This window comes from Microchirus variegatus (assembly GCF_963457635.1).
Source record: "Microchirus variegatus genome assembly, chromosome: 4".
In the NCBI taxonomy this organism is placed as follows: domain Eukaryota; kingdom Metazoa; phylum Chordata; class Actinopteri; order Pleuronectiformes; family Soleidae; genus Microchirus; species Microchirus variegatus.
The window spans coordinates 5,895,886-5,922,174 of NC_139805.1; the positions used below are offsets into that span (position 1 = coordinate 5,895,886).

The following is a 26,289-nucleotide window of genomic DNA, read 5'->3' on the forward strand; positions in this document are numbered from 1 at the left end:
GTCAGCTGACATCTCTCTTCTTTTTTTCTTCCGTCTTCCACCCTGTCCTTGTCTAACTGTCTCCTGGGAAACAAGTGGGAGACACATGCTGACATGTGATAAACAGATCTGTGACTAACGGTCTGCTTTAATAGAATACAAATTAGATGATCAAACAATCTGTGTTCTGCCAAGCAAGGAGAAATCTGCCGACAGGGCAATTCTTGAAACTTGAGTCCCTCGACTCTTTATTGCGTCTCTTTAAATACCTACAGGAGGGCTATTATATTAAAACTAGAAAATGAGTTTGGTAGTATACTTTGTTTTGAGGGATTATTGATGGACAGTGTCACTCAAGTAAATGACATGCTCATCAACAGCATGTCTGCAATCTCTGATATCCTTCTTGGATGTCCTGCATCTTTGAAGCGCCTTTTGATTTTGAAGCAATCATAATTTCTAGATCCTTATTGGATAAATCTGGCATTTTTTTTTTCTCCATTATTTTCAGTTGTCTGGTACTTTCTGATTCCCTCTGTCTGTGAGCATCTCAGCTACAAGTCCATAGTTCCCTCAGAAGGAATAAACCATATAGTAGTCATGACGCAGATGTTGGAGTGCTGGTATTTTCTGCATATTTATATTTGTCGATGATGACGCATCCAATCAAATGCTGTGCTGCCTTAACCCACCCCACCATATACATGCATCAAATTAGTGGCAGGGATGAGCCTACGTTCCTCCCATCTCTCTCTCTTCCTCCTGCTCAGCACCTGCGATGCCCATTAGTCCAAACGTATACGGCCATACACCAGATAATGATCCTCTTCCTCAGGAACAACACTCTCGGCCTCCTCGCAGTGGTGGAGCGGAGGTATGTGTGGACTGATGAGGAAACCACAGCATTCCACTTCATTCGAGTTCATGCAAGAAGTGAATATTATGACAATAATTTAGGGAAGCGGCAAACAAAACACCAACATATACCAACAGCTATTTTCCACTGGCTTTACTCGCCTCGCCTCGCCTTGCCTAGAGAATGTTGAGATTTGTGTGGCAATCAAAAAACAAAAACATTTCAAGATCAAAACAGAACAGTTTGCATTTAAAAGAAAATATGAGAGAACATATTTCTCCAAATTCAATCAAAACTAATGTTTGTAAGTAAAAACATACGACCATTTTGCTTATAAATCAGTCCTCTTTGCTTTCAAGTTAAAAACCTTTGCTTGCAAATCAGTCCTCTTTGTATGCGAGTTATAAAGTTTTGGTTGCGAATTCAACTGCACTTGATGGGCGGGGCCTATGCTGGTGGATGGGAGAAGAGTTTCTATTGGTTGGTTTGACCTGGCTCCAGCGCAGATACGTCTTCTGCATCACACCCACCAGCCAATGCATCCATATATATTCTTCTGACACCTTCACTAAAGAAAACAGTGGTAGTTCAGTGGTTATATAACTGGACTTGTGCCATGAAGGTTGTAGGATCGAATCTGGAGAGTATCTCTATTTTTTACCTTATTATTGTATTAAGCATTATTAATACGTAAAGCATTAATAGGCTTAGGATGCATAAAATATTACTATAAATAAATATATTGGGTGTGTGGAGGTAACCTCAACTGGGCCAGCCGTACATTTGCCCCGCATGCCACGATGTTTTCTCCAAAGTTGGCTGAACGCGGTGTCGCGAGTCAAACCAACCAATAGAAACTCTTCTCCCATCCACCAGCGTAGGCCCCGCCCATCAAGTGCAGTTGAATTCGCAACCAAAACTTTATAACTCACATGCAAAGAGGACTGATTTGCAAGCAAAGGTTTTAACTTGAAAGCAAAGAGGACTGATTTATAACCAAAATGGTCGTATGTTTTTACTTACAAACATTAGTTATGATTGAATTATATATATTAATATATTCTCTCATATTTTTTTCTTAATTGCAACCTGCTCTGTTTTGTTCTCAATTTTTTTTTTGCTCTCAAATTTATTCTATTTGATTGAATAATAATGGAACAAAATTCTCTCCATAGCCAAGTACCTGCTACTTTTTTTTTTTAGTACCCGCTCTGGTGAGGTTTCAAGCGCGCTGATTAGGTACGATGCATGATTTCGCCAGACTGCCGGCCAGAGTGCTGTCACTGGAAGAGACGTCCGACACAATAAAGAAGCCGAACAATGCCAGAACTGTAGATCTCAATATTTAACAGAGGAATGGTGTATTTAGCAACAGCACTGCTGAAAGACGGTGATCTGGAGCTGAATTACGACCCGTTCGGCCGTATTTCAGTTCAGTGGCTGCGGTGATGCAGGAAGTACTGAATTAATCTTGTTAATGAACTGATTCCAAAGATTCAATACGCTGAAAATAACTGCTTTGCTTGTCACAGCATTTTTGTGCAGCCATGTAATAATGACTATGCCCACGTTGAGGTGGTGCCACAGTAATGGAAAAACGACCCAAACCGCGTAGAGTCGTGCTGAGCTACAACAGTAAGCCACAGTTGAGCACTGTCTCTAAAGCCCAATTTATACTTCTGCGTAAAGTGCTCTGCGTAGGCTACGTAGAGACTCTGCGTCGACGCAGAGACTGTCGAAGAGCCTCTGCGTCGTCTCCGGGTGCACGAAATATTTTATCCGTCACTCCGTCAAGGGACAACGGAGACGGCAAGAGCTGCGATTGGTCCTCAGGACAGGCTGAGCGAAGCTGCTCTGTGCCGGCTCTCAGTGCGCTCCGGGCGTCCTGACAGAGGCGGAGCTGATCCCCGCCGATAACGCCGCTGCCGAACTATAAATACGTCATATCTTAACACACACAGCATATGTTTAGACCCTAAATGGCCAATTTCTCGCCTCAAATTATCTTAAAACTGCATTCCGTCACACAGAAAAGTGAGAAACGGCCACTGTTTCAACAACAACAGTCTTTCTCTCTCTTTCTTTCTCGGACGCCATTGCTCACTGTAGCCAGAAGCACAACAACCTTGCGCAGCGAACCCTACTGATCGGGCGGGAAATTGCAGCGAGTGTCCGTCACCACGACGCAGAAGAATAAATGCTCGAGGCGTCTCCGTGGTGACGCAGACGGATAACGCATACGCAGTCGGAGAAGTATAATGTGGCCTTTAGTGTAGTTCTGGCTCCTGACTGGGTTAAGTGTTGTGTAATCATCAAAGTTTCTTCTAGCTTTTACACTCGGAGACCTAAACCTGAGAGACCCTTGTCAGTTGGAGATAGAGTCATGGGAGTGTGGAGATCCTGCCAATGCACACATTTTGCAAAGTCTGTCTCGTATTTCAGTTATGACACTTCAGCCTGTTGAAGTAACTCTGTCAAACCAAACCTGTCAATATATGATGTGATGATATGATATGCTGCAATATGATGCAACATACTTCATTATCTCCATAGGGAAAATTCTGGTGCCGTGTGTTACAGCAAAATGAACAGTATAAAAGAAACCAACGCCGACTCGCATCAGTCACAACAATGAAATGTTGCACATAATAATCCACTTCTCACATAACAAATATTGCATAAACACTACAGCCGTTGGTAAAAACACCGTAAGAATATAGCAGTGCCACCATAAACAGAAAACTAAGTATTTGGTGTGTAACGTGGAGGAGGCACTTCGTGACTTACGCTGCAGTCAGCAGTCAGCCACCAGGGGGTGATCAAAATGAATTGCCTTCACTTTTGAGAGCTGTCATGTCCTCCATCTTGATATAAAGTATACTGTGTATGGGTCAGACTCTTGACAGGAGCGCCATCCTGTGAATGAGATGTGACAGGTCTATTTCACCTGCATGACAGCTCGCTGATTTTTGTTTTACCTGTACGCTTCTTTCGGGGGACGTGCTTCTGCTGTGTGTTAAGGGGCTGCTACTATAGACTCTATAGGCAACCCTTCACTGGCAATGAAGGGAAACCGGATTTGTTTTGGTCTGTGATGCTTTGCTGATGTCTAGTGTCAGGGAACATTGTTTGTATGGTTTAAAAATACGCTCATTTTATTATGTGTTTCTGGCTTTGTGACGGTAAAAGTATCTGTTGAGGACTTTTAAGTTTCTAATTGTACGTTAAGTAATGAATAAAGCTCCAATACTTTGTGGAAAAGTAATCTCTTCATGTCAAGTTTGCTTCAAATAAGCAGGGAATGGGTGATTTTCAGTGCTTATTTTTCAATCCTCACATTGCCTTCTCTGTGCTGTAATGCTGTGTGGAGGGTGTGTTCTTTGTGTTCTTGATGTGCCATCAATATACTGAGACACACAACAAACACACTGTGGTCCATTTCTTTTCAGGTGAATTTTCAGATGTTCGCATAGTTCCGTATCATACTAAATTATCGTCCCACTTTGATTGACCATAACTCCTGTGGGTTTTCAAATTAACATCTACAGATTCAAAGTCAACTCTGACGGAGGTTAGAGTGGATCAGCGGTAGAGGCAGAGTTAAACCCTCGACCAGGGAGGTTGATGGTTTAATTCTTGGCTCCACTAGTCTACATGCCGATGTGTCCCTGAGCAAGACACTTAAGGCCACATTATACTTCTCCAACTGCGTAATGCGTTATCCGTCTGCGTCACCACGTAGACCACTCGAGCCTTTATACTTCTGCGTCGTGGTGACGGATAGGCGCTGCAATTTCCCGCCCGATCAGTAGGGGTCGCTGCGCAAGGTTGTTGTGCTTTTGGCTACAGTGAGCAATGGCGTCCGAGGGAGAAAGACTGTTGTTGTTGAAACAGCGGTTTGTCACTTTACTGTGTCCCTGAACGCAGTTTTAAGATAATTTGAGGTGAGAAATTGGCCATTTAGAGTCTAAACATGTGCTGTGTGTGTATAGATATGACGTATTTATAGTTCGGCAGCGACAAAGTCGGCGGGGATCAGCTCCGCCCTCTGTGGACGCTCGGTGCTCACTGTGAGCCGGCACAGAGCAGCTTCGCTCGGCCTGTCCTGAGGACCAATCGCAGCTCTTGCCGTCTCCGTCAAAGCAGAGGACTCTGCGTAGCCTACGCAGAGCACTTTACGCAGGAGTATAAATTAGGCTTTAACCTCATGGACATGAAAGATGTGTGATAGAAAAAAGTGTGAGTGAATATGTATGTGAATGGCAAAACTGTAGCTTAGTGGCCATCAAGACTAGGAAAGCACGACATAAATACAGACCATTTACCAGATGTATTTGATGAAAATTGCAATGGGGATTGAGGCCTTGATGTCAGGCTTTAGAGATGATATTTGGCTTGATGATTTTGAATATTTCAGTGTGAAGCTCACGTTTGCGTCTCCTCTGATTTCGATTCCCTCTCAGGAGCTCAGAGATCTACAAAGTAAAGACAAAGGGAATCTCTTGATGCTGTTAAAGCCCCAGTGGATTTTGCAGTGATTGGGAGTCTGTTAGTTTCATGAGAGCTGAAGTTGTCTATTTTTAACACATTTTACAATCAAATTTCACTTGCAGTGCAATACCACAAGTCAATAAAGCCAAAATATTCAATCTAAAACATTTTTAATGATTGATTATTTCATTGATTAGTCAATGCATGCTTAAAAATATCAATTCCTCATGTTTTGCTTTTTGTTTCTATATAAACAATACCAAGTGTACAAATCTGCCCGATGCCTGCTTTTGGCCCATCGCGTGGTTTCACGATTTACTTCTCCATCTTGTTTTACTTTATTGTACTTTATCAGAGTAAAATCCGACTTCAGCTGCTACCTGTATCATTCTGGGAATTAAGCACAATCGGTTAATTTTTTCTGTTTATTCGGCTGTGAATGTGTCTGGCTAGGTAATGATGTGTTCGGGGGTGGGGTTGGGGTTAGATAGGGTTTCTCGTTGTGTGCTTTTGTGCTGTACTGTAGTTTTCTCTCGCTACTGTGGATGTACAGGATAGTTTCGCTTGTCCTATGTTTTGATTGTGCACTTTATAAGCTCCTGTCAACCTTTTATATCTGTACTTTATATTGATGGAAAAACTCAATATATACATTTTTGAGAAAAAAAAAATCAAACAAGTAAATAAATAAACACGGAAATGTCCATTATTTCAATTCATGTGCATATCCATCTTTATACCTTAATGTAGAGTTGTAGTTATACTTATTACTACAAACCAGCTGAAAATTCTCTGAACAAGAATCTAGATATGTGAGGTAATTGTTGGCATATTGGCATTATGAAGAATTTGAGTGATTTTTGTGTGACTAAATAATTATTATACTAATTTTTTGTCAGAAAAACTCCTCCTAAACTCCAGTCCTCTCCTAATTTTAGTTGATTTAATGAATATAACAATCTGGTGAAAATTGTGTCATTATCAGACAAACAGGAAATCATTTCTAACGGTTCAGTTTAGTATTCTCTGAAATACATATTTTATACCAACACATACATTTTTGCATAAACCAGTTTATGATTTAAAACATCCACATCTACTAAAGCCACTCTAATTATTAAATGTTTAGATTTGAAAGGGCAAATTAATCCTAAAAATGAAGGGTCCAAATGTCAGGATATCTTTGCTGCTATGGCTTAAACCATAAATAACTTACTTAAGTAAAGTTTCAGAGTATTATAGTAGAATAAGTATGACGTATAAAAACCTAAAACTCCTGTCTAAACTGTCCCAAAATCATTACAGTATGACTTTCCATCTCACTTGGCTTCCATGCACAGAGCTGACGTGCAGATACTGTATGCGCATCCAAGTGAATCATGTCTACTCAAGCAATACTCAAAAATAACTATTCAGGAGCACATTTGCATGCAAGTCACTGCTCGGCTCAACACACAATTACTGCAATTGCACTCGTATCACATATGTATGTCACATAGGGAAATAAAGAAGAATTTAGATACTCTTGTTTCACAGCAGCATGCATAAAGTACTTCAGGGGGAAATGCCCCATTCATCAGCTTTTACAAATGCTAGAATGTCACCTAAGACCTGAGGTAACGCGTTGAAGTGAAAACGACTTCAACCTCTGCAACAAATGCACTGGAAACGTTCTGCCATTGTTACGTTCATCAATCGTTTCTCCTTGGATTACCATTTCATTTCCTCACACTCCCATTAAACAACAGAGGAGAAATGGTTTCCTCATCCCATGCACCGTATGTTTATTAGTAAACACAAATTACCTTTAATTTGTGCCTACATAAGCTAAACCATCCCCCACTTGAGCCCACTAATGCCCCTCTGTAGCCATCTTTTTAACACACGGAATGTCCACTTCAGCAAATGATCCGGACGTGTAATGAGGTCTAACGTGGCCTGGATGCAGTCATTGCTCTCCTTTTAAAACAGAGCACGTCAAGTAAAAGTCATGTTCGTCTTGTGTAAATCACAAAAGCACAAAGATTCTGCCATAGTGACAGAATGAATGCTGTGTGTGTGTGTGTGTGCGTGTGTTCTTGTACTTGTGGCACACTGAGGACCAGTGAGGATTTTTAACCAACAAAGTGAGGTCATTTTTACGAAGTGAGGACATTTTTGTGGCCGGTCCTCACTTTGTTTTCATTGAAAGTACTTCCTTAGGTTGTAAACATGCTATACTCCCCGATTTGGTAAAAAAAACCCGCTTTCAAGCCCTGGCGTTTCACACACGTTTTGCTCTGGGGCTCCACCTGCAGACATTTCATGGTACTGCACCCAGTAGTTTTTTTTTTTAAAGATGTCATTCATGAAGTCGATAAATATAATTGTGTTGATTTTTAAAGTGGAAACTTTTATCCGTTCATCAGTATGCAGCAAGTACAAGAGTGTGTGTGTGTGTGTGTGTGTGTGTGTGTGTGTGTGTGTGCACGCGCACGCATTCTTGTGTGTGTCTTTTTGTGGCACTGTCAACTTTTTCCTCCAAAGAAAGAACGTAAGAACGGCTGCATACTAAAAATAAGAAGCCAATATGTCCTTTTCATTTCAGTGCCATTCCTACTTTCCAAATGACAACCAATTATTTATTTATTTATCTCACAGCGACAAGCATGTTGTCGTCTAAAACCCCCAGTATGTTGCAGTGATATTTATAGTGAAAAGCCTCCGCCGTGACAAAGCAATCATATTCCGGAGAAGCACAGTACATCCTCCATGGTTTATAGCCACAAACCTGCCTGTCTTCTTAATGCTGCATTGTGTTGACAGGTCATGCCTGTGTTTACTATGTTGTGTTGAATTATCCAATACATAATATTTCTTATGGATTTAGTCATCAAACTATACTATTGTACTGAAATCCAGCATTATTGAGTTATATTGTGATATTTGTTGAGTCAAATTGTCGGGAAACTGAACAGGTTTTTTTTTTTTTTTTTTTGTCAGTTTCTGCAAAGCTGAGAAAGACACTTTCTGAAGGACATTGATTTTTTACTTCTTACAGCGGTGACGAACACAACCTCCTTCATCAAGTGAAATCATGACACCACAAATTTTCTAGGTCATGGTTGTGAACAAAGAATGTGAGCAAGGGGTGACAGGAGAGGTGAAATCACAGAGGCTTACAGGAAAAGACGGAGTGAGATACAAAGACAGGAACCAGAATGTCTGAGATGTGTGTGCGTGCGTGTGCGTGTGTGTGTGTGATGCTTGCTCAATGAGAAGCTTTGACACAGATAAGTGCTCATGTGTGACGGCTCAGTTGTTGTTTTTTGACACAGCGGTCCTGAGCCTCTCTCAGCTTCCATTCACAACAAAGACGTGTCGGCAATGAGGAAAAACAACTCGATACCTCGAGGCCTTGGTTACTCTGGTCACACGTCTGATCCTAAAGATCTGTTGTTGTTAGACTTCGCTCATTTGTGGACACAATTGCACTGAAAACCCATGGGTTTCATCTGATAGATGGGAGAAAATCTGGATTCCATTGTTACTCTCTAATTATCTGAACCCAACACATTGTTGGTTCCAACTCCATTCTTCTTTGCTGCTGGGACTTTGGGTTAATGCAGACTTTAATTGATTTTTGACACAACATTCAATATCTATTAAATTGGTTTTGTTTCTATTTATAGCCCCCTTTCCCACCAACATTTCCAGGTACTTTTATTACCAGGTAATCTGAATGGTTTGCGTTTTAACAGCACTTCACAGTTCCGCCTGGTTTTGTCGGCTATTTGGATATGAACTTTGTTCGTGTTCGTGTCAAAGTCCTGCTGAACCTCATCCTCGGCAAATATTATGCTCAAAAGAGCCTGGACCTCGTCTTCCGTCCATTTGTCATACTCTTCTTTTCACAGTCTTGTTTAAAGGTTGGTTTCAGCTGCACTGGTTTAACCCTCTTATGACCATCATGATTATCAGGCTGCCTGGATTTATTTTGATTTTATGACTGCGGAATTGTCACAAAATGTTCAATGAGTGAGTGTCGAGATAACTTTCACTTTCACTGGCAGTTATTGAACCGTTTTGCAATTCCAGTACTGAGAAGCTGACGTCACAAACTGGTGAATCTTGACAAGTATATGGACACAAAGCTCTATTTTTTCTGATATCCGGTATCCATTCGTCCAGCGGGGTCACACCCTGGACAGATCGCCAGTCCATGGTTTTGGAATTTTCTAGATATCACAAATGGTCTACGAGTAACAGGGATGATGCCGTCGTGACAAGTATGCATGCCAAGACGACAGGATGGTGACAGGAGGGTTAAAGGGGAATTAAGTAGTTTATAGTGCCATCTAGAGGAGAGGCTGAAATTTACAACAAAGACCTGCTGCTCTGCTCACCCCCTCCCTTCCCTGAGCGCTACGGTATCCTCAGCTGGTCAAATGTCGTCCTCGTCGTCTTTCTCCGTGTCAGCAGATGAGGTTCGTGAGGCGAGGGAGAGGGCGAGCTACCGCGGCCGTAGCAGACGAAGCGGAGAGAGAGGAGGCGGGACTTCCGCTACAAGTAAAGAGACGCTTGATTTGTTCTCTCGCGTTTGTCCTTACAGGCTCCGGTAGAAACATGGCGTCTCGCTGCTAACAGTGGCTATGCAACCGCGGTCCGCGGTCATGTTATTTAACATGACTTTTTGAAACACTACGAAAATGAAACAAAAACTATTATACAGCGACTAGACAATGCAGGAGCACATAATATGTATAAAAAAGTGGATTTTGGGTTACATAAACCCATAAATACTACATATTGTACCTTTAAACGGCTGCGAAATGTGTTCCACCAATCGGCGTTCTTCAACACACAGCCCCGCCCCTCTAGTATTCTTGGTATTCGGAAAAGTCCAGAGCCACGAATAGGTACTTCTTTGAGTGAAAGTTTGGGGTTGAGGGAAAGTTTTTTTTCAAAATCCCGGCTAAATGAGAAAAGTTTCTGCAGGGGAAAAGTCTGATGCTAAATTACCTTTTTGCTATGGGAGTGACCCAAAACATTGTACAGTTAAGGTGCGTTAACAGTTGCCATAGCTGAGGAGTTTAGTGATGATTCTTTGCGAGTCCGTCTGTTTTCACTTTCTGTTTGATCCACAATATTGATCCATTAACATTGGTACTGTTCAGATTAGAATACAGCACATGTATACAAAATAACACGGGCAGTAATGACTGTCTCATGACCACATGTACATCTCACAAATCACTTTTATTTATCATATAACATACACAACAACAAACTGGTGCAAGGTGAATTTGATTTATTCACGTTACTACTTGTGAAAAAAAAAAGTAGTGAGAGTAGTTGAGGCTTATAGAAGAAGTCATTGTCATGTAGACGGTAAAAACACAGGGTCAATGGTGCAATGAAACTATAGAATATAGAAGAAGTCACATTAAAGTAAAGTATCATTAACTTTCTAGAGTTAGATTATTTAAGGAGTTTCTTTAGTGTTTTTTTTTCCAGTTTTACTTTACCACTATTGTCTAAGCTATTGCATCTTGATGACCTGGACTGCTCCGTTCACAATGATCTGTGGGCTATATAGTCTCTGTTTGTGCAGAGGTAGAGGTTCTTCAATTACCTTTGCTTGGTATAAGGACTTTAAATGTGAATAAATAAGAGTGCAGCTGACAGTAGGTGAGACCTGGGATACTTTAGAGTTTCACTGTGTAATATCTACTGCTATCTAATGGTAATAATGCAGATTGCTGAAAGACAGTCAAACACCAATACAACATTAAGCTTTTTTTCAGAATAAAAGTCCCCGTTTTGACACCATATTGTGTTTCACTTAATTACATTGACACATCATATTGGTTCTTGCAATCCTGCGTTCTCTTCTCGGTCAGTCAGTGTACATGTAGCAAGTGAACATGTTGTTTTTGATTTTAGCTCCAGCTGTGAACGGAGCCGATGGCTACGGAACGACACTGTCATGCAACGCAACACATGCAGAATAATCCTGGCTAAAGTACATATAGAAGGCGTTTTTTTTTTGGCCATAACAAAAAATTACCTTTTATTTAAAGGTGCATTATGTAATAAATCTAAAGCAACTGGCCATAAAATCCTCCTTATATGCCACAGAGACTCAGGAATAATGTTCATATAACAAACTGAACTCACCAACAACAACAGTAGTACAGCCAAGATATTTGCATAAAAAAAAACAATTTGCAGACTGCAAATCATGTTTATGTTTTGAAATCATGTTTTGGCTTGTGGCGCCACCTACCTCCGTCTACCAATCATTGCAGTCAGTAGAGTCTCAGCTGCTGAGCAACCATGGGTTGCCAGTTACATCAGAAAACTAAACCTACAAGACCTCGGTATTTTGAATGTAGTAACCGTTTTTGGCCATGTTCTTACATATGGCACCTTTAAAAATTGCAAATACACACTAATACAACTACAGTATATTAATGAGTAGTATATCAAATCTATGCTAATAAACTGTAAAAGGAGGATAACTTATTTTAGCTGCTAGGAAACGGAGAGCAAATATTACAATTAATGATTCAGAGACCCAACGTAGAAATTTGACATATTTAATCATCATGATATTGCACTCATGCGAACACACAGTGACAAGAGATTCACCTTTTGTTTAAAGTAACAAAACTAGAACAAAAACGTCACTGTTGCTATGCCTTGACCTGGAGCTTTTGTTACGTGTCAACTCTCAATGGAGAGTAAGCTTGATATTAACAAAAAATATATACAGTATATAGCTGAGTTTCTTTGCATCTCAGTATACTCTGTCAGGCTGCAAGTGGCCGGAACGAGACGTGCACAATGTGTGAGAGCAAATGAGGACTAAGGACCTCATGTGTCCAGTATATTGTGTGTTGCCCACAGTGTTGGAGCAGTCAAGAAGCAAATTAATTAGAAGGTTAAAGAGGTTGAGGGACTGACAGATAATAGACTCACAGTTGTTTCATGGTTCAGTTATTGTTAGAGGCTTCAATGTGTGGACTCATTTTGTTGTCAAAGGAATGAAAGTGTCATTGAAAAATATAGTGGTTTATGTTATTAATAATAATATGAAAAATAATAATAATAATACAATTTAAATTCACAGATCTAGCCATGTTTTGACAATCATAGAATGACCATTGGTTGTTTATTTTTAGACACAGTTTCATCTCAGTTATACAATGATGATTTTGTCTACAAACCAAAATTATTCAATTTCAATGATTTCTTTGTTATATGAAGCAAATAAACCAGAACTTATTCACGTTTAAGAAGCTGAAAAATCAAATCTTATTTTAATTATTAAAGAAAACCCACTCAAACCGTTTAATCTATTATCAAAATAGTTGACGATTAATTTATTAAATAATTAATAATCTAAGCCCAACTGTCTTTGATGCTTTTTTCATTTTATTGATTTCAATACCTTTAGCAGTAAATATTGGAACTCAAAATAGGTTTTGACCAAGACCTACAGCATAATCTTGCTGCAGATGGTGTCACTGTGCAAAGTTTAACTATTCAGCACACTTTACACAAGGAGATGCTGTATGGAAGAGTAATGCAGAAAAAGTATTTTCTCTGCACCCGCCACAAACAGAGTCGCTTGAGGTAATGCATGGTGGAAAAAGAACACAGCATTCCAAGAAAAACACTTGCTAAATACAGTAAAATTTGGTGGCGGTTCCGTCATCATGCTGTGGGGCTGTGTGGCCAGTGCAGGGACTGGAAAATCTTGTTAAAGTTGAGGGTCGCACGGATTCCACTCAATATCAGCAGATTCTGGAGAACAATGTCCAGGAATGCCCTCATTTTGTTTAAATAATTCTTGCACACATTCTTTAAATCATATAAACTGTATTTCAACTTCTCAAATATCACTGTGTTTGTCTCCTATGATATATTTAACTGAAATGTCTTATCCAAAGAACTGTATGTAGAAAATAAGTAATCCAAGAGCTCCATTCAGTATATCTTCATCTTCAAGTGCACGCATATCTAACACAGTATAGCTGTGTGTGTTCCACACTGCAAACTTGTCTTTTTAAGTTATGACATGATGTTTCTGTGAAAGATCTTTCTGCAGCATCTGAGAGTCGCATGTAAATTTACTGCCGAACTTTTGCTGATACAGTGCGTTTGTTAAACTGCTGAGCAGACTCTTTTAAGACAACAGGGTCAGCCCATTAGCCGCTACTTCAGATGGATGTTGAATGTGGAAATTATTGGGTGAGAATTTGAACTGCATATGCAGGTAAATGTGGCTGAAGGCGAGTGTGTGCAGATCAGAAAGATGTGGAGACGTACAAGTATAATACTGAATCGAGCGCAGGACACACATTTCTGCAGAAGCTGAAACGTATAGCTGTACTCATGAGCAGTGCACAGTATAGAGCTGTCGCACGTTTATAATGATCCGTAATGCATAATGTGTCCTCCCTGCTATTTTATTAACAGTGTGTTAGGGTTAATGAGTAGAATGGAATAAACACTCACTCACTGATGGGAAACCACTGACAACAGGAGGTTGATGTTACGTGATTATTTTCTCTACTTACTTGTTCGGTCTGTAAAATGTTGAAAAAAATATTGATCGTTGTTTCCCAAACCTGGAAATGATGATGTTCACAAATGTCTTGTTTTGTCCACAAACTAAATTTAAATTATTCCGTTTTAATGATTCATTTGAAAGCAGAAAAATCTAAATCTGAAAACTTAAAACTAATTGAGGACAGATGAGGACTCACACAAATATCCCTGACACACACAGATATTTATGAGCCAGTCTACGAGAGTTGCAGGTATTTAGTACACACACAGTGTGGAGTCTCCCTCATGTAGTCTTGCCACTCCAAGGTGCTGTCGCTGCTGCAGCTGCCTTTGCCAATGTCACTTGTTTTCTACAGGTTAGCCAAAAATAATCTCTATGGTAAGGAACCATAAAATAAAATTAAATTTCAGGCTTGTCATTATAACTCAAACATGAGCTTTACACCCCACATTTAAAATAATGTTGCATTTTGAATAAATAATGACAGCCCTAGTACAGTATAAATGTACTAGTTAGAAGTATGTGTACATGTTATTTTAATATATTTCTCATTACATTACTGTGCAAAAAACCTGAAAGAAGCCGTTCTGCACAAAAAGCACATACTTGTTATTTGTTTACAATTTCATGCACTACAGTAAAAGCTTTAAAGGCAGGACTTTGTAATGATGTATTTTTATAACCTACTCATACTTTCTCCACCACTAACTGAAGATACAGTTGCTTTCATTCTTGTCCTCCTATAACTGAATCCACATCCACAGCATTTTTTTTTTCTTTCTTAGATTTTCAGAGCAGGTTACCCTGACTGATAAGTGTCTCCATAATTGATTTGGGGGCAAGAGGTTGTTTTAAACGGAAAGCTGCTCTGCATGAGTCCTGCAGTGTGTCTGAGTGTGTTTGAAAGTACACAAGCCTACGTATACTGTATTTGATTTACTCTGACGCACATCTGTGCCTGGGTGTTTTGTGCTCTTGACTTAGATGTCCTTCCATGACATGTCCATGATGTGTCATTCCACCCTAACAGCAGATTCTCGGCAAGCTGTATGACGTCTTTCACTCCAGGAGGCTTTTTGTGTGTTGATTATATGTGTGAGCACGTGTGGCTTCCTTAACAAGGAGCGCTCCCAGGTTTACTTCCATTCTGATCGACACGCGCATAATACGCGCGCACACGCACACACACACACACACACACACACACATTCTTGTACTTGCTGCATACTGAGGACTGGGTTGCTGACAAAGTGAGGACCAGCATTTCCACTTTATAAATCAACACAATTACAAATATCTACTTCATGAATGACATCTACAAAGAACTACTGGTTGACGTACCATAAAATGTCTGCAGGTGGAGCCCCAGAGCAAAAAGGGCTGGAAAACTTTTCTGATTTTTTTTTTTTTTTTTTGGTCCAAAATTTTACAAAAATGTCATACCATACTATGTCGTCCAAAATTTAAAAAAAAATTTGACCCAAAATTTTTGGTCCAAAATTTGACCCAAAATTTTTGGTCCAAAATTTGACCCACAATTTTTGGTCTAAAATTTGACCCAAAATTTTTGGTCAAAAATTTGACAAAAACGTCATACTATACAATGTCGTCCAAAATTTGAAAAAAAATGTACAAAAAAATGTTTGTCCAAAATTTGACAAAAATGTCATACTATACTATGTCGTCCAAAAGTTGAAAAAAAATTTGAAAAAAAAATTTGGGTCCAAAATTTGACAAAAATGTCATACTACACTGTTGTCCAATTTTATTTTTTTCATTTTTTTTGACAAATTGAGTATAGCATGTTCACAACCTAAGGAAGTGATTTCAGTGAAAACAAAGTGAGGACCGGCCAAAATGTCCTCACTCCGTAAAAATGACCTCACTTTGTTGGTAAAAAACCCTCAACGGTCCTCAGTATGCCACAAGTACAAGAACACACACACACACACACACACACACACACACACACATCAAATCTAATAGATTTGTCTCGTGCCAATTCCTGACATACATTACCTTTATGTTACGGGTCCCGAAGATGCGAAACCACATTAATGTGTACAAATATGTACCTGTATTAAGCAGGTGAAGGAGAGAGAAGTGAAGACACGGTTGTCGCTTTTCCCCATAACAGGTTGTCTCTCTTTATTAAGCATCAAATATAACTATCACAAAAGCACCATGTGTATGTTTATCACATTTCAGTGTTCTATTGTTCACTTTCACCTTTCCACAAACCAATCAAATCAATACCCTCTTAAGTTTGTATTCATAAACAGTTCTGTACATATATTACATTTTCATCACAGTCTAAACTGGTTCAAACACTATTCCACGTAGTGTAATTCCACAGTGTAAATCCTCAATATATATACATATACCTATCCTGCTCCCATAACAGGACACTGAAATTAATAGATAAAACAATGCGCTTGTGCTATCTCTCCAAAACCAAATATTCCTGACAACAGGCGCATGAACAAAATAAAAACAATGACATAACAATATCACATTGTCACAATAAACAGAGACTTGTAAATACATCACATCTTGAACTTTAACTGCACTTATTCCCGCTCTAAATAGTGCAACTGCAGCCAATTGTGTGCGCGACACACAATGGCGTCCTCGCGGAAACTTTCCTTTTTGTTCCCTGTCATCTTACTCAGACATGTGAAAACCATCTGCATCGGCTGGTTAGGATGAAAGGACAAATGAGAAGATAGGAGTACGGGTGTCACTTGAAGGTACAATAATGTAGTATTTATGGGTTAATATAACCCAAAATCCACTTTTTTATACATATTATGTGCTCCTGCATTGTCTAGTCGCTGTATAATAGTTTTTGTTTCATTTTCGTAGTGTTTCAAAAAGTCATGTTAAATAACATGACCGCGGACCGCGGTTGCATAGCCACTGCTAGCAGCGAGACGCCATGTTTCTACCGGAGCCTGTAAGGACAAACGCGAGAGAACAAAAGAAGCGTCTCTTTACTTGTAGCGGAAGTCCCGCCTCCTCTCTCTCCGCTTCGTCTGCTACGGCCGCGGTAGCTCGCCCTCTCCCTCGCCTCACAAACCTCATCTGCTGACACGGAGAAAGACGACGAGGACGACATTTGACCAGCTGAGGATACCGTAGCGCTCAGGGAAGGGAGGGGGTGAGCAGAGCAGCAGGTCTTTGTTGTAAATTTCAGCCTCTCCTCTAGATGGCACTATAAACTACTTATTTCCCCTTTAATAAAAGCGAAAGAAAAAAAAAAAAGGAGCCTCCTCGCACACTCACACGATGTTGATGCCAATTCTCATGCTGCTTCACTTGGGTGGAGCCAACAGCGGAGCTAATAAGAGTCAGCAGATTTGTTCCATAATTTGTCATTTATGGGAAAATTTAGGGAAAATCGGGGAAAAGTTAGCTTGTGTCCCCTGTTTTTCACAGCACAACAAAACTTTACTTTCTTATTTTACTGATGGATTCCGAGTGGATCCTCTAAGTGACACTCTAAAGAACCATGTGGTAATTACTTCAAATGATCTGATGCATTCATAGATGTTATGAACAAATTTGAGTTCACTCACTCCGCTTTATCCTCCACATGAGGGTCACAGGGACCGGTGGTGCCAATCCCGGGTTGCAAATAAAAAGGACAGCCCTAGACAGGAGCGCTAGGAAAAGATGGACATAGAAGAGCGAGACCAGCAGCACAACATATATATGCATATAACACATAAACTTAAACGACAGTCTTTGAGCATGACGAAGCTTAAACACATTGGTTGATCTGGTTTAAACGCACTGGTTAATTAGGATAAGAAGCAGCAGCTACACTTTGGTGTTTAACCACAGCTCCACATCACAATCACTCATCAAAACAGTAAAAATTACTTCCAATTCAGCGTCTGTGATGGAGACCCTTTTATTTCTCTCTCGTGGGCTGCAACAATGCTTTAACAGCCTGTTTGACTGCCATTAAAGCGTCCAGATTTACCTGTTGTTTCCTCTGCCATAAAACAGCTTCTTTTCTTTTTTTTTTTCTTTAGTGGTGCTGCGCCGGTTTAGGAGGTGCACCACAACTGCGGGGGAGGTGGGCACGTCGGGATCACAGCCTCCAATATGTCAAAAGTAATTAGGCTGATCGCAGAGTATACCCTATTATGCACAGAGAGGTGTGTGCTGTGTGCTGTTAATTATACTGATGAGTAGCGCAGCACAGACCCTCAGCTACACGACTGCTTTTCTCCCGATTACACATTTTACCATGAAAACTGTGAATGTATGTGTGCAGATATAGTTTGCCCATGTTTTTTCTTTTCAGAAATGGGAAGAATTTAATTAGGAGAAACGCATGTTAATTCATTCTGATAAAAAAAAAAAAATAATGTTTTGACTGGAAAAATTCTTGTTTCTCGTATTTTTCAGCCAAAACATTTACATGAGCCCATAAATTCTGAGTAAACCGCTGAGTTTGGGCATTTTACTACACTTTCCCCAGTAGTATTCCATTCTTAAAATGTATTTATATGTATCAAACAGAACATTTTGAAGCTCGGTTGATGAAATTGAAAACACGTTTGACTTCATGTTTTTTTTTAATTTTGTTCACATGCACATTGAACTCTTTCTTTCTGCACCAGATTATAACGCTCATGGTATGGAAGAGATTTAATAACATGAAATGATGAATCACCGAGGTTCCCCCAAGAGGTCCTGGTTATGATGGTGCAATCAATTTTCAATAAACAAAAATTAACAGCCAAGTTTATTTTAGGTTGTGTTGTAGAATAAACGTATGCCTTAAACGACCAGTTTCAAAGTAGGTGAATGAAACTGCTTAGCCATTGTAACTTTTTTTTTCATCATTATTATTATTTTTTATGCCAAGCCCTAGATCAAATTCATTCTTGCAAGACTTTGCTGGAAGGTATATCACTTGAATTTACATGAGCTATTCTAACACCTCCTCCACCAACTCTGTGAATTTATTTCCATTTTTCCTTTTTGCTTCCTTTACCCAAACTTCAAAGACTTGCGAGGAGGAAAAATATGCAAGATAGAAATAAACTGTCCATTTTCTGCTGTGGTTCACATTTGAAAGTCGGTGTTGACAATATGGTTCTACATGTACAGAAGCTACAAATGAGGAGGTGACAGTTGTCATTTGAATAAGCTTTGGTCCAAGATTATTTCATTTTTTTTTGCATGACAAGCATTTCATTTTCCCAAAAGACCTTCGCTTCCAAAGGTGTGCTGAAAAACTGTGTTCTGCTGTAATTAGGCCAGAGTGCTGACAAAAAAGAAGCTCCTAAGGTGTGTGTTTGAGGGGGGGGGGGATAAAAGAAGAGGAGGTAGACTGAAGGTGGGGAGGGTGTGAGGAGGAAGAGAGCAGATAATGAGAGGCATGGTGACAGAATGAAAGAGTACAAGAGGAGAACATGTTAAGAATTGGGGGAAGGGGGGGGAAGGAAGTTGTTTGCCTGCGGCTGCCTCACGGTGTGATGTCGCCGTACCTTTCTCACCCATGTTTTATTACGCAGGGCTCCGCGTTAAGGTCTGTGTTGTCGGCGTGTCACATAACTCACACTGGCCTCAAGTGTCCCAGCCCCGCGTCCGCTGGATGCACTGCTGTCGTTGTTAATTTTGCATACAGTCGCTCTAGTCCAGGGGCAAGTAAAAACGGGAGAGTTACAGTTACAGTGTTGAGCGAAAATGATGGTCATTAAAGTACACTAAAGGGAACCTGGGGCGACATTTCATGCTGCATAACTGTGCCAGTGTCGGTAATAGACCCGCAAACCTGAAACAAAATTGGTGGAAATTATGTTTTTGTAGCTCTTTGCTGTGGTTCAAACACTATTTTGGATTTTCTCCCTCTGACTACTGGGCGCAAGAGCAGCTTATATTTTAAAATAAATTATGACAAAGTGGATGAAATAGTGATGGGACAATATACAATATTATCGCTTATCGTTATTAAAAGTATTTACTTAAAGGGGAAATAAGTAGTTTATAGTGCCATCTAGAGGAGAGGCTGAAATTTACAACAAAGACCTGCTGCTCTGCTCACCCCCTCCCTTCCCTGAGTGCTACGGTATCCGAAGCCATCAAATGTCGTCCTCGTTGACTTTTTGAAACACTACGAAAATGAAACAAAAACTATTATACAGCGACTAGACAATGCAGGAGCACATAATATGTATAAAAAAGTGGATTTTGGGTTATATAAACCCATAAATACTACATATTGTACCTTTAACAAGTTAATGGTGGAGAATTTCTATTATTTCTATTGTTATTATATATTATTTCTATTGGTGTTAATCGTGAATGAAGAAAAACATAAATATTTCACCTGAGTGACTTCTTCATTGCAATAATATTATTAATCGCATATTAATTTGGTCAGGATAATCGTGACCTAAAGTGTTATTTTTATTTCTTCTATTCAAGTATTGGGGAAAATTTGGCAGATTTCTCCTTATTTTAATTAATAGCCTGATGTTTTCTGCTAATCCGCTAATTGCATGTATGAATATTTACTCCCCTTAAAATAAGAGTCCAATTTTCCAACAGAAACATGCTGAAAATAGTTCTTAGGGCAGCTGACATAAACATATTTCATCATTAACACAGCGGGATCTATAATAGAAAGTGACATGTTTTACAATAGATGTCACCATCTGGGACTTTGCCGTTGAATGGCTTTGTTTGCCGGCTTGTCATATCGGTGTATATGTCTCAGCTTTCACATACCTTTTGTTGCCATCGGAGAGAGGATATAATTAGCTTTCAGATGTACTGCGCTGTGTCAGTGTGTCACCCAGCTGTGATTTAATCAATGTTCATGTTAGTAGGCGATGAGAGGTTTTGCTGCATTGGTTTCGGGTGAGGATGCGATTTGAGTAGTGGCACCGGGCGACAGCCAAGTGCTCCCTGCACAATTCACATCACAGCTTGTTGAATTAGACTTATATTTATGCTAATTGATGGTGTTTTGCAGGAACTGGTGAGCCTGCTTACTTACAGTTGGTAAAGTCACACCAGGTAGAATCAGAATTGATGCACTTGGGGAAATGGATGAAGATTTCTCTTTATATATTTAGTTTGGAACAAGATATAAATCAGTCATCAAATAAATCATAATATAATGCACACATTTGCTCTTCTCAGTTAATTCCCATAATGTTATGACTTTGGTCACAATAGTTTTTTCATCTTTAAAAAGTAACAGTCATATTACAAGAACAAGATATCATGTCCCTTGCAAAACAAGGATAAGTGAAGATGGGATGATAAGTGTCTGTTTTTTTGTTTACAGAATACAGAGGTTAGTGGCTTTTATTCTACGCCCAGTGCCTCCCCCCTTGTCCCCCCAATTTCATAACATTTTCTTTTCTAACCGTTTTTTGTTGTTGCTAACTGTTAATGTTGTTTTTAATGCTGCCTTCAGGCAAATAATTTAAACCGTAATTACCAGCATCTTAGTACAATCAAGAAAATCCATTTGGCTAATGGCGAGTTCTAAGCCTGAGATATCAGGGATTTCTGACACCAACAGTGTCCCCAACTGGAAAAGATGTTAAATAACAAATTGGGCGCAGAATGGCTGCAAATTCATTCTCACATTAAATATTGTTGCCTGAAAGCTTGGTTTGTGTTTAAGATATAAATCAAAGTGAAGATTGCCAGCTCATACAGTGAGGTGAAACAAAACACTGAGCTGCCTCACGCCGCTGTGTTTGCTGACACTGGTGAAGAATCGCAAAGTGTCGTCAGCCAAGTGAAACTTAATCGAGTGATTGAATGAATCCCAACTGTTACGACAAATCACCTCAGTCACAGGTTTGACAGGCAACAAAGCTGTAACATGCTTTTCTACAAGCTTATTCTAATGATCTGTGCTAAGGATAATTAGCATTAGACCACACTAAATCTGTACACCCTCTCCCCCCGGAGTCATAGTCCATGCGTGGTTACATTACACACACACACACACACACCATGTGCCAAATCTGTAGCCATCGACTAACCCTTCTCCCAGGTCATAATCACACGTTTCTCCTGTTCCTCCCTTTCCGTCGAAACCATGTGAACGCACCATTAACCCTGGCTGTACTTCACTTAAGCGGTATCGCACGGAAGGGAGTGCAGTTTGCACGAGCGCGGCTGTAGGCACGAGACTGCAGGCCATTGCTCGTATTCAGTGCCAGAGCTTCAAATAATGTATTTGTTTGGTTCATAAATTGCCATAAAACGTTAAAGCTCACATAGAGTGATCCTGTTGCACATATATGTTAGTTATGGAGGTTTACTTACATACATTAACTTGTTTTTATGGTCAAAAACCAGCTTGTTGCTGTAAACGAGCCGATAGAAATCTCTCCTTACTGACGCTCTCCTTAGCCGCGGTGTTTCAGACTGAAATCTCACACCCAGAAGACAGACTGTGTTGTGATTGGCCAACCAGCGTAGAGCCTTCCCAACCGTCTTGTGATTGGCCAATACCCGGAAGTGACACAATTAGCACACCAGCTCTCAGAAGCGCAGCTTATCTTTGCAGAGGATGGTGAGAACAGTCACAGTCAACCCACAGACCAGCTCCAAAGATCTACAACATCATCTTGCTGCAGATGGTGTCTCTGCGCATCGTTCAACTATTCAGCACACTTTACACAAGTAGATGCTGTATGGAAGAGTAATGCAGAAAAAGCTTTTTCTCTGCACCCGCCACAAACAGAGTCGCTTGAGGTATGCTAAAGCACATTTGGACAAGTCAGCTTCATTTTGGAACAAGGTGCTGTGGACTGATGGAACTAAAATAGAGTTATTTGGGCAAAACAAGGGGCGTTATGCATGGTGGAAAAAGAACACAGCATTCCAAGAAAAACACTTGCTACCTACAGTAAAATTTGGTGGCGGTTCCATCATGCTGTGGGGCTGTGTGGTCAGTGCAGGGACTGGGAATCTTGTTAAAGTTGGGGGTCACATAGATTCCACTCAATATCAGCAGATTCTGGAGAACAATGTCCAGGAATCCGTGACAAAGTTGAAGTTGTGCAGGGGCTGGATCTTTCAACAAGACAACGACCCTAAACACTGCTCAAAATCTACTAAGGCGTTCATGCAGAGGAACAAATACAACGTTCTGGAATGGCCATCTCAGTCGCCAGACCTGAATATTATTGAAAATTTGTGGTGTGATTTATAGCGGACTGTCCATGCTCAGAAACCATCAAACCTGACTGAACTGGAGATGTTTTGTAAAGAAGAATGGTCCTAAATACCTTCCGCCAGAATCCAGACTAATTGGAAGCTATAGGAAGCGTTTAGAGCAGGGGTGTCAAATATACATAACATACCAAACATACCACTGTAACATGGAGTGTGATGCTTTTTATACAGGAGTTAAACAAACTATCTTTTGTAGTTGAAAATTAGAAGCTTAAACAGGTTAAGATAATGATTATTATATAATCAACCAGTTAAATGGCTGTTGTGATCATGATATGCCATCATGATTAGTCCATTCACTGCCATGATCTAGCTCGCTGATGTCACGTAAACACACTGGGAGGTTTTGCAATGAAACGTCCCCATTCTTCTCCTCGTCCTCTCCTGACGTCCATTCACAATCTAATTTAAATTCTGGAAACTTGTCTTTTCTGTGTACTTTCTTCTGCCTGAATCACACTGCGTGTCTGCTGAGTGAGTGAATCTGTCCTGAAGCAGGTGTAACAGTGTAGGCTGGTTGACGACTGACACTTGGTGTAATTATTGATTATAATGCTCACCTGTGAAGCGGAGGGATACTAACGGTGACGAGTCCCAGTGCGCTCATTGGAAATGCCTCTCGTCCAATCGAAGGACTTGCTTGCAACTGGTCGGAACTAACTGTTTCTAACTAACCGTTGTATCAATTCTCTTAATGTCATTGCTGCTGCTAACTGTTTACTGACTTTGTCCTAACTGCTAATGCTGCTAACACATGCTTACAGGCCAGCAGCCATCACTTTTCTCTTTATGTTTTACCGTTTCGAGGATAAACCAGGCATTTAGCATGTTGTTTAATTATATACTGTAGTACATTGATTAATAGACTTTAATCCAACTTTATTAGCACGGAAGTCTTTTATATGCTTTTTACTTTTTGTAATGTAATGTGTTAGCATAACAAGAGGCCTGGTTTGTTTGTGGCTGCTAATCTACCATAGAAAGGAGAGCCAATGCAGAAAGTGTGTAAAATGGGGATTTAATGAATTTGAATGACGTGCATCAATGTGCAGCAGCCCACAGCTTGGTGTCTGAGCTGACTCATAAAAAAAACCTCACCTGTCCTCCCCCTTCAGTTCCCTCAGTTCACCTCTCTCCTCCTGTCTGTCTCTCTTTTTGTCTCGCAGAGACAGTGATGGATACGAGGACGGCGACAGCTGAGCTGGGTTGGATATCGTTCCCTGCCAATGGAGTAAGAACAACATACAAAATACTGTAACTGTGTGTCTCAAAATCCTAATTACAGATGCAAGGTGACAACAACAAAAAAATGTATTCCAGTAGATCACAGATGTGTGGCACACAACATTCAGCAGTATACACCAGTGTTGTTTTCGTCAACGATGACGATGACGAAATCTTTTCGTTGACGCCACTTTTTTTCATGACGACAACGAGACGGTGACGAGATAAACATGACTCTTTGATGACGAAAACATGACGAGACGTGTGTGAGTTTTCGTTGACGAGACGACAATGGACGAAAATGTCAGTGGGTGGTCTGTCAGACGTTTAAAACGCATGACATTTCGTTTTTTCGGCCAATCACACACGTGTGTGTGTGTGTGTGCATTCACCGTTGAATGAGGATGGATAAGGAATCCCACAGAGGGACTTCTTCTAACCCGACACTTATGTAAGTGGAGTCGTTAGCATTTTAAGCTAGCGATCTTTATGCTAACAACAGACAGATGGATTATTTAGGTACATGACAATAACTGGACACAGTTGTTAGGAGTAGTGGCTAAAGTTAGCTTTTGTTACGCTAACGTCAATTCATTATGTGTGTGTTTCTTTAGCAGCATGTTTAGCCATGTTTACATTCAGTGACAGTGTGGTCATCTCTTTGTGTGTAATAATAGCCAATCTGCAAGCTCACAATGTGTTGAACTTATAGATCTGCTGCTATTTTCACAACTTATGTGCGACACTGCCCAACAACAATCTCCAATACTTATTGACCTAAATACATTTGTTAAAAGACTATACTTCTTTTTTCGACTAAAACTAGACTAAATCCTTTTTGAGTTTTCGTCGACTAAAACTAGACTAAAACCCTTTTGAGTTTTCGTTGACTAAAACTCGACTAAAACTATCACATATAGAAGTGACTAAAATGTGACTAAAACTAATAAGCATTTTCGTCCAAAAGACTAAGACTAAGACTAAATCTACGATGGTTGTCAAAAACAACACTGGTATACACATATAAATTACACAGTGTGTTCTTCAACCACAGTAAAATGTTGTTTTTAGATGCTGGCTTGGCAGTTACCCAGTATCCGTTGCGTTAAGTCATGTGCGCGCATGTGTGCCGAGATGAGTGGCTCTAATTGTGATGAATGGTCGGCCCTGTGCAGCACAGAACAAGGTAGATGAGAGGAAAAAAGTAAATGAGGGAGGGGGGAGTAGGAGATGGACAAAACAGGAGCAAGGGAGTGAGAAAGTTTAATTTGTGTCAGGTCTTGGTAAACCCATTAATCATTTCAGCCTCCTCTCTCCCCTCTCCCCTCCCCACTCATCTGCACCTCCTGCCCTTTCCTCGCACATGCACTTTCCCCTAGTGGGAGGAGGTGAGCGGCTATGACGAGAACCTCAACACCATCAGGACGTACCAGGTCTGTAATGTGTTCGAGCCCAGCCAGAACAACTGGCTCCTCACGACGTATATCGACCGACGGGCGGCGCAGCGCATCTACGTGGAAATCCGCTTCACGGTGCGCGACTGCGCCTCCATCCCCAGCGTCCTCGGCTCCTGCAAGGAGACCTTCAACCTTTACTACCTTGAGACCGACAGGACCGTGTCAGAGGGCATCAAAGGGGTGGAGTACTGGGCCAATGCACCTTTTCTGAAGGTAAAGTAACCAGAAATGATCGATTTTGAGTAGATGGCAATGCGTAACTATTTTCACTTTTCAATGTATGTTTCAAAGTAAAATTCTACTCGATATTGCAGTGTTATGTAGCACAAAGAACACAATAAGTATTGGACCATATAATGCTATGTGTGATTCTGATGCTGCAGTATTTTGCATAATGATTATATATCACTCTTGCCTGAAATCTAATATCTCTAATCTTGGGTCATAAAGTTCCAGTACTTTGGCTTCTAAATAAACCCAACGGATAATCGGAA

At 40.3% G+C, this 26,289-nt stretch overlaps 1 protein-coding gene across 1 annotated transcript in view; it reads left to right on the forward strand.

Moving 5' to 3' along the window:
• The window catches only part of LOC310925588 (ephrin type-B receptor 1-like), a gene marked incomplete at both ends in the record, with an annotated part of 117,269 nt that overhangs the window by 17,438 nt on the left and 73,542 nt on the right, over nucleotides 1-26,289 (forward strand). Inside the window, 2 exons of the mRNA XM_083887569.1 lie at nucleotides 24,281-24,345; nucleotides 25,718-26,008. Coding sequence (XP_083743695.1) covers nucleotides 24,281-24,345; nucleotides 25,718-26,008 — 356 coding nt within the window. The remainder of the gene's footprint in view (nucleotides 1-24,280; nucleotides 24,346-25,717; nucleotides 26,009-26,289) is intronic.